This window comes from Gymnoscopelus microlampas (genome assembly GCF_963454915.1).
Source record: "Gymnoscopelus microlampas genome assembly, chromosome: 19".
Lineage (NCBI taxonomy): Eukaryota > Metazoa > Chordata > Actinopteri > Myctophiformes > Myctophidae > Gymnoscopelus > Gymnoscopelus microlampas.
Genome location: NC_139956.1, coordinates 1,520,870 through 1,535,421, shown reverse-complemented (window position 1 = coordinate 1,535,421; position 14,552 = coordinate 1,520,870). Strand labels below are relative to the sequence as shown.

Below are 14,552 nucleotides of genomic sequence, written 5' to 3'. Positions count from 1 at the left end.
ACACACACACACACACACACAGTGGCCCTCATTTATCAATGGAGTGTACAAACCCGCTTATTTTTTAGCCTATATTTGACCTTACACTCACGTCCAAGTGACATTTATCAAGTGATCCTATACAGCCAATCCTAGTGTCTGTCCTTTGATAAATGGTGACGGCTGAAACCGACCGCCATTTAAATAACACGCCCTCTTTCTGTTCTCCAAACGCCCTTAAATGTTCTCCAAACGCCACGATCTTTACAACATGAAGAACCAGGAGAAGCGCTCGTATATTTTGAAAATATTTTAAAAATAGCAGATCTATAAACTCAACAACATGTCGCGTCGCGTTGTGAGCTTGTAGATCTGCTATTTTCAAATAGCCATTGCAGCCAGATCAAATGTTGTTAGATGTTAGATTTGAATTGCTTGTCATTGCTTGTCATATAAAATAGGCGTGCACGTCCATGATGTAGCCTATGGCTTTATAACATTATTTATTAGTGTGTTAGATATACATTAAGGAGTGGATACGTGTGTCCAGAGTCAGACGGTCAGACAATGCTGCTCTGCAGGTCTAGATGGAACAAACGGGTGAAGCCAAAGTCTACACGCTAGTGATGTGCGGGTCGGGTTTTTTCATGACCCGCCCCGCCACGGAAACCCATATATAAATCTATGGCTCAACCCGCCCCACGACCCGCGGGTCGTACCTATAATTTTGTAAAATCATGAAGGTTAGAAAATAATCTTCAAGTATACACCCCAAGTGTATTCAAACTGTTTTATTGTTGTTATTCTTATTAGGAATAAAGACAAAACAAGAGCATGTGATTTATTTTTTGCGTGTGAGAGCGGCTGACCCGCTCACCCGCAGCCCGCATAATTGCCTCTGAAATCCTGACTCGACCACCCGCGCCGCGGGTTGACCCACGGGCCCGCGGGTTACGGGTCGGCCCGCTCATCACTACTACACACCCTCAGACCTGAGGTGAGATCTGAGCGGGCCGTAGTACGCTGAAGTCAAAGTCACCATAGATTGATAAATGCCGACAATGCGGCGATCTCACCGTACGGTGACCTCACCGTATGCTCATTATTTGGTCAATCTATCCACATAGATAAATGAGGACCAGAGTGTCATCTCTATGCAGAGAAACACTACCTGTAAGATAACACACACACACACACACACACACACACACACACTCACACTCACACTCTCACACACACACACACACACACACACACACACACACACACACTCACTCACACTCACACTCACACACTCACACACTCACACACACACACACACACACACGGTGACATCATGCTTTCATCTATCCCCCTCATGTACATTGGAACACAGTCTACCTGTTCAGCCCCTGTCTGTCTGGTAGATCTGTAGATCTGATATAACTGTCCATATAATGACAGTGTTAGTAGCAGACATCCTGTCTGTCTGATTAGATAGAAGATAACAAGGAGTTTATTGTCCTGAACACAGTATAAACCTCTGGTGTTTACACTACACCAGCGGTTCTCAAACTATGGGTCGCGACCCAAAGTGGGGTCGAGGGAAGGTGGTGTTGGGGTCGCACATTGGCAACCCAAAACATTTTTTTTTAATTAAGAAACAGTAAAAAAAAAAAGAAGGGGGGAAAAAGTGAGGTTGTCATCACCAAACTAACTAACTCGCCCCCCCAAAAAAATCCCTCATAATATGGGGTTGTCCTCTCATAGGGAATGCATTGGCAGCTGCAGTTCATAATTCTAACGCACCTCGACTGGAGGCACTGTCTCAAAAGTGGGCGTGACTTTTGTAGTTCCCGTGTTGGTCTATATCACATCAACGCTGTTGCCAGATTTTGCGAGAGAAAGAGAGAGACACACACACACACACACACACACACACACACACACACACACACACACACACACACAGGTGTGGCGCGCGGGGAGGTCATAAAGGGCCTAGAGGCCGTCTAGGGATCAGAAGGTCACGGGTTCAGCTCCCAGCCCGCCCAGTAGTAAGTGTTTTAAGTGCCCCTGAGCAACACACTTAACCCTTAACACCCCCCCCCCCCCAGTGCTCATCATTACCATCTGAGGGCGATCTACCCTAGGGCTATACATTTCACTGAGATCTTAACAAAACACAGTTATTACAGGGAAATGGTGCGAAATCATTAGATCACTTTTTATTTTCAAGGCATTTTTTTTCAATGACAAAGTAAGTACCTGGTGCGTTCCTCTCTCTGGTGTGTTCTTCATAAGAACTCATTAATGATTGAATAAAATAAAATTGCCACGACACTAATCATGAGTTCATTTTAACTCCAACGTCTGAACACTTGGTATTGCATCAACAACAACGCAGCAGCTACGTCCCGTTGCTAAATGAGAGCGACGGAACAAGTTAGAGATAGAGGAGAGATGGAAGACGTCCTAAGCCTGTTCCCTATAGGGCAGATATGTACAGTAGATTATTGTGTTCATATCAGCCCTATAGGGCAGATATGTACAGTAGGTTATTGTGTTCATAAGTGTGTTGGTTGGATTCTAGAAGCTGTTAAACCTGTTTGATGTAAACACACACTCATGACCAGGCCTGGAATTTCGTCATTTTAGGGGCAAGGCCACTTGGCCTTTGGTGTTGTACTTTTTTGGAGGGCACAAAGGCCAAATGCCAGGGCAGGAAGGCCATCCAAAAAAAAAAAGTTTTTTAAGTCCAAAAAAGTTTAAGTCCAAAAAAGTTTAAGTCCACGGAAATAATGCATTTAACTTGAAGGATAAGGATGATTGTATTTTAATATTTATTTCACAAAATAATGTGTTGGCAAATGACCAATATTTGGTTATATAGGTCTCAATATGTCACATTCAGCCCTGGACTTCATTGACTGAAGTAGGGGTCACATTAGATTCACAGATTAGGGGTCTTCAACCTTTTCAGGCCAGGGACCCCCCAACTGATGGGGTGATGGAGCAGGGACCCCCTACCTCGTAGGGTAGGTAGGGGGTAGGCTATATATATATCATATATTTATGTATAAAATTGTGTTTTATATAAAAACACATGAAAAAATTGCCTGCTCCTACGCACAGGTTGACCCAGTAAGTGTGCAAAAGGACCTTTCTCAGGGGCGTCAATTGGGTATGGCAAGGCATGGCAGGTGCCATACCTTGGCTCCAGAAAAAAAAAGAGAAATAAAGTCATGAATAGCCTAATGCAGGTGTAAGACCATTGTGTTTGCATTGTGTTATAGGTATAATGCATAGTTTCTATGCATTTCAGGGGTTTTGGGGGGGTTGACCCCCTTAAAAAAAGGATGGATGTCCCTTATTTTAATCTCTGGGAGTTGGCAACCCTAACCTTGCCATACCTTAGCTTTTGCTGAACTGACACCACTGATCTTTCTCTACAAAATATGTATAAACATACCATGTTATTGTGCATTCATTACTAAGCTATTAAAATATGTCATGTTATGTTTAAAGAAAAAGTTACATTTTTGGAAAAAAAAGAATGAAAAAAAGTTTTTAAAGTTTTAAAAAACAACAATATTTTTTAATCAAACAACAATTTCGCGGACCCCCTGCAGTACCTTCGCGGACCCCCTGCAGCACCTTCGCGGACCCCCTAGGGGTCGCGGACCCACTGTTGAAGACCTCTGGTAGAGATTTTGTCTTTTCCCCACAAGTTATTTTCATTCAAATGAATGATGTGATTGAACTTGCACTAATAATGACTTTAGTTGATTTTTCACTCTTTAAAATATAGTATTTCTTAATTATTAATAATTACAGCTTGTAGATTGGCTATTTTAACGATTTTAAATTGTTTTTGAATAATAATAAAAAAGGAACATACAAGATTTCCACCCCACAGCCATAATATATAGCCAATATATGGTTCTGTATGAGTCCGTTTTTGCAGATTTTTCATTCTAATTGGCTACTATGCCTGCATATGAATTTCATGAGCCTGGGTAGGTCACCCTGGCTTGGCGAAGATATGCCCTGTTGCGCACACTCCACACACTGCGCTGCAGGTGAAAGTAATTCACTTAACGAGGGCTGTGTTGCGCACCAACAAACGGAATAAAACTGTCACATTCTAGCTGTTGAAATAAACTTCCCAATTAGAACATTGTTGACAAACGAACAGATATTATGGATGTGGTTTGCAAAAGGAATATATTTCTTGTCCATCAGAGCGGTGAGGTCACTCTTTTGTATGATATTGATAGCCTAAACTTTTAATTTGTCTGCAGTTATTCTGTTGCTTGCTTTATATTAAGACTCATAATTTGGGGATTTCGCTGTATTTTATTAGATGTATTCATCTATATTTTGCTGTTGAAAAAAACATCGGGGCACATCGGTCTGTAGGACTACGGAATCCTCTCTCTCTCTCTCTCTCAGGCTAGAAATGATATCAAACGTACCATTCAACAGGCTGCGTTAGATTTATCTCCGGTTTGGCCCGGTAATGCTTTTGTGTCTATTACACGGTGTTGCGGGATTCCGAAGGTTCATAGGAGGCTCAAAATCAAACCTACCTACCACTGTGCATGTTGTAGCTGCGCAGCTCAACCAAAGGGACTGGTGTCTAAAAAAAAACGTATTGACAGGAAAATCGCGCAGAGGAAAAACTGTGAAATCAGTTGCTGGGCGCAGTTGGGGCACCACGGCCACTGTGGCCGTGAAGGCATGTCATTATTCAAGGGGCACACGGCCAATGAGAGGGGCAACGACGGCCATGGCCGCCGTGGCCGCCGTGAAATTCCTGCCCTGCTCATGACAGACATGTTCACATTTTGAATACTTTATCAACACTAGTATTAACAGTGGGTTCAGGGACATGTCACATGTGTGACATTTAAATGGATGGAGAAGAATCAGCTTCACTCCCTGAACACTTACCCACTGGTCTGTGAGATCTATTAGTCAACCTACTGAGGAGATGAATGGATCAGACAGACAGACAGACAGACAGACAGACAGTTCATCTAATAGTAGCGTATAGAATTAATGGTCCATGTCTCTTTGTCTTTCTATTCTTCTCTCTGTACATGTCTGTCTGTCTGTCTGTCTGTCTGTCTCTATATGTGTGTGTGTGTGTGCGCGCGCACACACACACGTGTTTGTGTCTCTCTCTCTCTCTCTCTCTCTCTCTCTCTCTGTCTCTCTGTCTCTCTCTCTCTATCTCTCCATTCCATTGTGTATCAGTTATCTGATCTCTCCATTCAGGAGGAATCCGTTTTCACATCTGGTTTCCCTGTCTCACACACACACACACACACACACACACACACACACACACACACACACACATACACACATACACACATACACACACACACACACACACACCCTGGTTCATGGGTTTGACACGTGTTTCTATGCTATTTCTGGCATGCACTTTACACTTGCTGGAGCGCACACACACGCACGCACGCACGCACGCACGCACGCACGCACGCACGCACGCACGCACGCACGCACGCACGCACGCACGCACGCACGCACGCACGCACGCACGCACGCACGCACGCACGCACACACACACACACACACACACACACACACACACACACACACACACACACACACACACACACACACACACACACACACACTCACACTCACACACACACACACAGTGCCTCCATTGCTCATAGGCACAAGGTGTACAGATGTCTCGGGTCTATCTGGCCGTGCGTCACAGCGTCACCTAGCCCCGCGGCATGCACACTGCAGCCTTTTAAATCAACTGTTGTGTCTCTGTTGTAAAGGCTGAATATAAAGTGTAAACGTGACAAAACTTTTGTCGTTTTCTGTCGTGATGGTTGGCATGTAAACGTGGCCTGGGTTACAGCCAGGGCAGGAATTTCACGGCGGCCACGGCGGCCGTGGCCGTCGTTGCCCCTCTCATTGGCCGTGTGCCCCTCGAATAATGACATGCCTCACGGCCACAGTGGCCGTGGTGCCCCAGCTGCGCCCAGCAACTGATTTCACAGTTTTTCCTCTGCGCGATTTTCCTGTCAATACGTTTTTTTTAGACACCAGTCCCTTTGGTTGAGCTGCACAGCTACAACATGCACAGTGGTAGGTAGGTTTGATTTTGAGCCTCCTATGAACCTTCGGAATCCCGCAATACCGTGTAATAGACACAAAAGCATTGCCGGGCCAAACCGGAGATAAATCTAACGCAGCCTGTTGAATGGTAGGTTTGATTTCTAGCCTGAGAGAGAGAGGATTCCGTAGTCCTACAGACCGATGTGCCCCGATGTTTTTTTCAACAGCAAAATATAGATGAATACATCTAATAAAATACAGCAAAATCCCCAAAGTATAAGTCTTAATATAAAGCAAGCAACAGAATAACTGCAGACAAATTAAAAGTTTAGGCTATCAATATCATACAAAAGAGTTACCTCACCGCTCTGATGGACAAGAAATATATATTCCTTTTGCAAACCACATCCATAATATCTGTTCGTTTGTCAACAATGTTCTAATTGGGAAGTTTATTTCAACAGCTAGAATGTGACAGTTTTAGTCCGTTTGTTGGTGCGCAACACAGCCCTCGTTAAGTGAATTACTTTAACCTGCAGCGCAGTGTGTTGTGGAGTGTGCGCAACAGGGCATATCTCCGCCAAGCCAGGGTGACCTACCCAGGCTCATGAAATTCATATGCAGGCATAGTAGCCAATTAGAATGAAATCTGCAAAAACTGACTCATACAGAACCATATATTGGCTATATATTATGGCAGTGGGGTGGAAATCTTGTATGTTCCTTTTTATTATTATTTAAAAACAATTTAAAATCGTGAAAATAGCCAATCTACAAGCTGTAATTATTAATAATTAAGAAATACTATATTTTAAAGAGTGAAAAATCAACTAAAGTCATTATTAGTGCACGTTCAATCACATTTCATTTGAATGAAAATAACTTGTGGGGAAAAGACAAAATCTCTACCAGAGGTCTTCAACAGGGGGTCCGCGAAGGTACTGCAGGGGGTCCGCGAAATTGTTGTTTGATTAAAAAATATTTTTGTTTTTAAAAACTTTTTTTCATTCTTTTTTTTACAAAAATGTAAATTTGTCTTTAAACATAACATGACATATTTGAATAGCTTAGTAATGAATGCACAATAACATGGTATGTTTATACATATTTTGTAGAGAAAGATCAGTGGTGTCAGTTCAGCAAAAGCTAAGGTATGGCAAGGTTAGGGTTGCCAACTCCCAGAGATTAAAATAAGGGACATCTATCCTTTTTTTTAGGGGGTCAACCCCCCCAAAACCCCTGAAATGCATTAGATTATACCTATAACACAAAGCAAACACAATGGTCTTACACCTGCATTAGGCTACTATTCATGATTTTATTTCTCTTTTTTTTCTGGAGCCAAGGTATGGCACCTGCCATGCCTTGCCATACCCAATTGACGCCCCTGAGAAAGGTCCTTTTGCACACCTACTGGGTCAACCTGTGCGTAGGAGCAGGCAATTTTTTCATGTGTATTTATATAAAACATTTTATAACAATGTACCATTGTTACGGTCACTCTGGGCTGTGTGAAACAAGAATGAGCAGAAATGCATCCACTTTTTGTGCACAGCATCATTAGCAAACGACAGCGAGATTTCCTTTTCATAGCCATTGCTCAGAAAGCTATCTGAAGTAATCAGCCTCTCTCAACACAGGGTGCACTCTGTAAATCTCAATAGGAGCATAATGAAAATAATGATCATACCCTGCTCATACTATTTCAAACATCCCTTCAATCTAGTCCAGCTTCAGCAAATAATAAATATCTGAAATAAATGTTGTTGAGTCTGATGAGGTTCACAGTTCACCACATTTGTACACGTGTACATGCACTGTAAAATTTTATACATAAATATATGATATATATAGTAGCCTACCCCCTACCTACCCTCCGAGGTAGGGGTTCCTGCTCCATCACCCCATCAGTTTGGGGGTCCCTGGCCTGAAAAGGTTGAAGACCCCTAATCTGTGAATCTAATGTGATTAATGTGACCCCTACTTCAGTCAATGAAGTCCAGGGCTGAACGTGACATATTGAGACCTATATAACTAAATATTGGTCATTTGCCAACACATTATTTTGTGAAATAAATGGGTTATATTTCACAGATAGTTATACAATTCTTATAATATATTAAAATACATTCATCCTTAACCTTCAAGTTAAATGCATTATTTCCGTGGACTTAAAAACTTTTTTGGACTTAAAAAACTTTTTTGGACTTAAAAAACTTTTTTTTTTTTGGATGGCCTTCCTGCCCTGGCATTTGGCCTTTGTGCCCTCCAAAAAATTACAACACCAAAGGCCAAGTGGCCTTGCCCCTAAAATGACGAAATTCCAGGCCTGGTTACAGCCCCCCCTCCCTTTGGAATTCACTCCCACCTCACATCAAACACGCTCCTACACTTACCCTGTTCAAAGCCTCCCTCAAAACCTGTCCAAAGAAAAAGTGTTGAACGCACTCATTGTAAGTGGCTTTAGATAAAAGCGTCTGCTAAATCAGTGGTTCTCAAACTTTTTCATGTCAAGGACCCCCAAATTGACACTTATTAGCCCACGGACCCCCATTTCAAAAGATATGCCAGGGACCCCCCATAAGAGGAGTTTTTTTTTTTACGGCTCTAGCAGTGATTCTCAACCATTTGAATTTCAAGGACCCCCAGTTTGACATGCATTAGGGCTACGGACCCCCATTTAATGGCATTTCTATCACTTGGACCGCAATTTATATTGTGAAATCAATGTCAATTTAACTCTGAGAGTGTACAAATGGAACCAAATGGACCCTAATGGGTCCATTTGGTTCCATTTGTACACTCTCAGAGTTACAGACCATTTGGTGCCTAATCTATCATTTAGCTGGGGACCCCCTGGAACTCCCTCAAGTACCCCTGGGGGTCCCCGGACCCCACTTTGAGAACCAATGTGCTAAATGACTGTACTGTAAAAACCCTCCTTTCCCCACCTATAATGTAACATCTCCCTATGTAACACTCTCTACCAGACAGACTACAACAGACTGCTAATCTGTTGGTAAAAGTTGGCATTTATTTCGGCACAAGCAGTCGGCCGACATGCACTGTTGCATTGTTGTGCCTTAGAGCTGGCCGGCCGGCTGGCTTGCCAGTGTTGCCAGGTCTGCTTATGATAAGTGACTTTGGGCTTGTTTTCCTGTAAAGTGTTTCTGAAGTGTGGTTATTGCTTATTTGGGCTATTTGAAAATATCTGATATAATATGGAGTCTGATTATCAGACTGAAGCTGCGTGGAGCTGACATTGGCTCCAGCGTAGACCATTACAAGGGGGAGGGGATTAGAATTTCCCTAAACCAATTAGAATTGGTTTCGAATTTCCCTAAACCAATCACAAGGGATCCCGTACCCCCACCTCCGACTCTCATTGGACGGTACGTTTTGTACCGAATAAATCCTATAGGTTCACATTTACAACCCCAGACCAAGAGAGGCAGTCCACTCAGAGAGTGGGCGGGGTCTATGGTCTGGAACCAGGCTAGCTTAAGATTTCTTTGACTATTCAAAAATAGCAGATCTACAAGCTCATAGCGCGGTACCCGGTGCCGCGCTATGAGCTTGTAGATCTAAAATCAAAGGAAAACGCTGTGCTCGCTGTGCTATCAGTGCTGTCAGTGTGAGTCCAGAGATACCATAGCCCGGAGGGCGATGCAACGCATTGTGAGCTTGTAGATCTAATATTTTCAGATTATTTTTATACATTTTAAAACTTTAAATAGGACATTCTGTATAATGAGTACTTTTACTTTTAGTACTTTAAGTACATTTTGATGCCAATACTTTTGTATTTTTACTCAAGTACATTTTGAATTCCAGACTTTTGCTTGTACCAGAGTATTACTATATTGCAGTATTGATACTTTTACTTAAGTAAAACATGTGAGTACTTTTTCCACCACTGCTTAATGTGTGATTATTTGTGTTTATACTGATTAGTGTGTTTGTGTAAAACAGCGTCTCTGTTGCACCGCACACTATAAATATACTGTGTGTGTGTGTGTGTGTGTGTGTGTGTGTGTGTGTGTGTGTGTGTGTGTGTGGCAATCCCAACATGCCTGTGGTGCCAGTCACATGACCTCAAAGCCTGCTGATATTTATACACACACACTCTCTCTCTCACTCACACACACACACACACACACACACACACACACACACACACACACACACACACACACACACACACACACACACACACACACACACCATGGGTGTGTCCTTGGGAGCAGAACCAGATCACACAGTGCAGATTAAATGTGTTATTATTCTGTTACAGTGTTTCCCAAGCACTGGCTCTGGGCCCATGTTCGGATCCCGGACCAAACACTTTAGGACTCGCTCCGGTGTGAGCTTGTAGATCTGATATGTTCACTGGTTTGGATCCCTGGGAGACAGACATCATATATCTAGTTTGGGTCTGGAGCTAAAAGATCAACTGATCAATTATAATGAATGTATTATATTTGATCATATCGTTTATTCGTCCTAATGTGTTTTGATGTGTATTATCATGAATGTTATATACTGTATTATTATAGTTTATTAGTTGTAATGTGTTTTAATGTGTATTATTTCAGGTGAACGTTTTATATTTTATTATTATAGTTTATTAGTTCTAATGTGCTGAATCATATTTTCATATTTCAGGCATAACCAATCCTAAACAGCCCAAAGATGGAGCCAAGAACTTCACCTTCGACTACTCCTATTGGTCACACACTACGGTACGTGCACACACACACACACACACACACACACACACACACACACACACACACACACACACACACACACACACACACACACACACACACACACACACACACACACACACACACACACACACTCTGTGTCAACTGTGTCAACTTACCAGTCAACTGTGTTGACTGGTAAAAGCCTAGTGATTTGGGCTGGTAGTTACTTGTCATAATGTGCGATGTGAGAGTGTGGTCTAGCACCAATACCAACTCAGGATTCCTGAATCGCTGACCTCCACACCCTCCTATCTAACATCAGGGTCTTTAACTAAGCCACAGTGCATCTACTGTACGTAGGCGGTGTGCTTCTTGTCATATAATGTAACCTTGTCAAATATTAGAGATTTCCTCAATGGTTGGATCTGCCGTTTAGAAATTGAGATTCCAAAATATGATCCTCATTGACTGACATTGTCAAAGTGAAACAGCTCTCAAAGTCGCTCTTTTAGCACATGAATGAACGCTAAGTTAATTCTGACGTTTTAAAACATTACAAAACCGGCATTCTCTTTCAAATAAACAATTCCCCGTTGCCTTATATTCCTCCCTTCGCAAAATGCGTCTGAAATTTACTCTTTGCGACCTAAAAACAGTATAGTTGTGTAGTTGCACCTGTGCAACTGCAATTAATTGCTGCAATGCGATCATGCGACCAAGACATCTTTTGCATTGGTTCTCAAAGTGGGGGGGTACCAGGGGGTCCCCAGCAAAATGAGTTAATATAGCTTCACAATCATTTTAACCACTTTAACCATATTTTATACTTTGGGCTATTCAAAAATAGCAGATCTACAATCAGAGCGCGGAACCGAATGTCGCGCTCTTAGCTTGTAGATCTGCTATTTTTTTTAAATAGTGATATTTTTTTGTGCAAATCTAAAGCCAACATGTTTAACTCAAATCTTCTGGGGTGGAGGGTGGTCCCTTTTGACAAGGGGGTCCACGGATAATTTTGGGTGGTCCTTGACATGAAAAAGTTTGAGAACCACTACTCGTCTTGTGAAACAAAACCAACCGAACTCCTTCTTGTGCTGCGTGAATATCATCAGAGTCGGACAAACTTCTTAGTGTGCAATTAAAATCATTTTATTTCCTATACGGTTTAACAATACTAAAATCAGGGGAAAGGGGAGGTGGAACAATGGGTTGGCAAGTCATTCTCCAAACAATACAAATCAGATCCTGACTCAATCATGAAGGCAGGTGTCTCTGTCTGCCTAATAAGCATCTGTGCCAGAGACCAGGCTATCTGTGCTTATTAGGCAGACAGATGGGCTCAATCCCACTAATTAGGGATGACACTGGGATGACAATGGTCACTGTCCTATTGTCCATGAAGTGTCCTAGAGTACTTTAAACATTACATAAACATTTTCCACAGTATATCTTCAACATCTGGTGCCTTTTCCCCTCTGAGCTGCAGCAGCACTTTGTGCTAGTGGCGTTAACATCTAGAGCAGATCTACAACATCTATAGCAGATCTACAAGCTCACAACGGCTCGCGCTGCGAGGCGTTGTGAGCTTGTAGATCTGCTATTTTAGGTTTGGTGTAGAGGGGAAAAAAAGAGCAGACCAAGAACAGAGCCGAAGGTCAAAACGTTTATCTGCCCTTGCCAGCGATTCCGACCGTTTTTAAACCTTTTGAGAAATCATAGAATATTATTCTTCACAACGATCCACCCGCCGTCGGCAAGACGTAGAGGGGTCTCATAGACGTAGACGTACGGGGGTCTCGTAGAATAGGAGAAAAAAAAATGTGTGCCGTCGCGATAATCCATTCCATAGTTATTGGCAGTTGAATGTAGCTTGTCTTCTCCAAAAAGCAGCAGAAAGCAGAGAAAATTAGATTTGTATAAATCAAGGGGGGGGGGGCGGTCCATGCTTCATCTCTCTCAGCTAGGGGGTCCTTGGCCTGCTGTAGATTGTTTTCTCATTGACTAATGGAGCAGGGCATTGCTTTATGTGCTTTATGTGGCCGTGTGTCACATAGTACATTATTTCATAGTATTAAGTACAGTAGTGATCTGCACCGGCTGTGGAGAGAAAGACCAACTTTGATTGATTGCATGGCCGCCCGCCCCCATCATATTGCCAGTATTGCCTGTATTGCCATGGTAACACTACTTTTCAAGCAAGCATTGCCTGGCAATACTACTCTTTCTTCCAGACCAAATGGCATGTTTTATTTAATTGTGAACACTTGAGAAACCTCGTGAAAACCTAGTTTCATGTAGTGAAGAACTTACTGCATCAACCATATTAGCACCAGTGTTACCAAGAGAAAATGTACATTTAGAGCCCTGACCCCCCATCCATGTGTCCGTCCACACACACACACACACACACACACACACACACACACACACACACACACACACACACACACACACACACACACACACACACACACACACACACACACACACACACACACACACACACACACACACACACACACACACACACACACACACACGGCATTCCCCTTAAAGATTCCGTACCAGTAAGAATAGGGGGAAGTATTGCTGTTAAAAGTCCATGTTATAACTGCCACGAACCCATGTCCAACAAGAAAATAAATGTACTAACGTTAGATCTACATATGTGTTAGTTTTGTGCTTCTAAAGCCTTCCAGTGTGTTTGTGTCAACGTATTCCGTGCTGTTTACTACAGTGTTTATTCACTACACGGATAGAGGTTTTGTTCACTCACAAGCCTCGACGTCAATGTCTGTGGTGAGTGTGTGTACGACTAGACTGGACTCTGTTCACTTTGCAGATACAGAAACAGCCTGTGTGTGTGTGTGTGTGTGTGTGTGTGTGTGTGTGTGTGTGTGTGTGTGTGTGTGTGTGTGTGTGTGTGTGTGTGTGTGTGTGTGTGTGTGTGTGTGTGTGTGTGTGTGTGTGTGTGCGCGCAAAGAAGAAAGAATAAAGCGTACGTGCGTACAGCATATGTGTATATATCTATAGATATTAACCTGTATAAATATGTATTTATATGTATTTCAGGCTGAAGACCCCAGCTTTGCGTGTCAGAGGCAGGTGTACAAAGACATTGGAGAGGAGATGTTACTGCACGCCTTTGAAGGTAAAAATGCATTTTAATATTTATGGTTATAACATATATTGTAATATTGATACATTATGATTTGCTGTGTATAATAATATAACCTAAAACAACATAGAGTCATTGTGTTACTGACATCACAATTACATTATGATTATAATGATTGTTTTTGTCAATGTGTTGTAACACATACAGTATATACTGTATATTGAAAAGTTCTCCCATAGCATACGGTTGATTTAAATCCTTGATTGCAGACCTGTCCACAAGTGTCTGCAACCGCTTTTAAATGTGTGTTGTATCACACGATAGGGGAAGATTTCTGTATTTGTTTTGTTTCTGTTTTGTTTTGTGATTGATATGAATATTGATGAAATATTCATATCATAAATGAATAAATGAAACCGTACTGTGATGTATCTCGACGACACTGAAAATGAGGGCAACCTCGATGTCCTTCCAGTATAAATAAAGGTTTGAAATAAAACCCCTCTGCTCCGTTTAGTCGGCAATAGTTACTCATGGCCAGAATAAGCGTTGGCTTGGTTAATCCACGCTCCCTGAAGGGTTTACTCCTGGTGATCACAACGATCCACAGAGCCAACATGTCCTCATAGTCAGGGATCCCAAAACCAACCTGA

General features: G+C 42.3%; 1 protein-coding gene across 2 annotated transcripts in view; it reads left to right on the top strand.

Annotated features, from left to right (window-relative positions):
- The window catches only part of LOC311034802 (kinesin-like protein KIF1C), a 75,931-nt gene that overhangs the window by 10,628 nt on the left and 50,751 nt on the right, over positions 1–14,552 (top strand). The window contains exons 1-3 of one of the 2 annotated variants that reach the window (XM_084042806.1): positions 1,147–1,152; positions 10,735–10,811; positions 13,854–13,932. In XM_084042806.1, the coding sequence (XP_083898932.1) occupies positions 13,911–13,932 (22 nt within the window). In that variant the 5' untranslated portion in view covers positions 1,147–1,152; positions 10,735–10,811; positions 13,854–13,910. Of the gene's footprint in view, positions 1–1,146; positions 1,153–10,734; positions 10,812–13,853; positions 13,933–14,552 lie in introns of those variants that run through there. The other variant, XM_084042805.1, reaches the window with a different exon arrangement.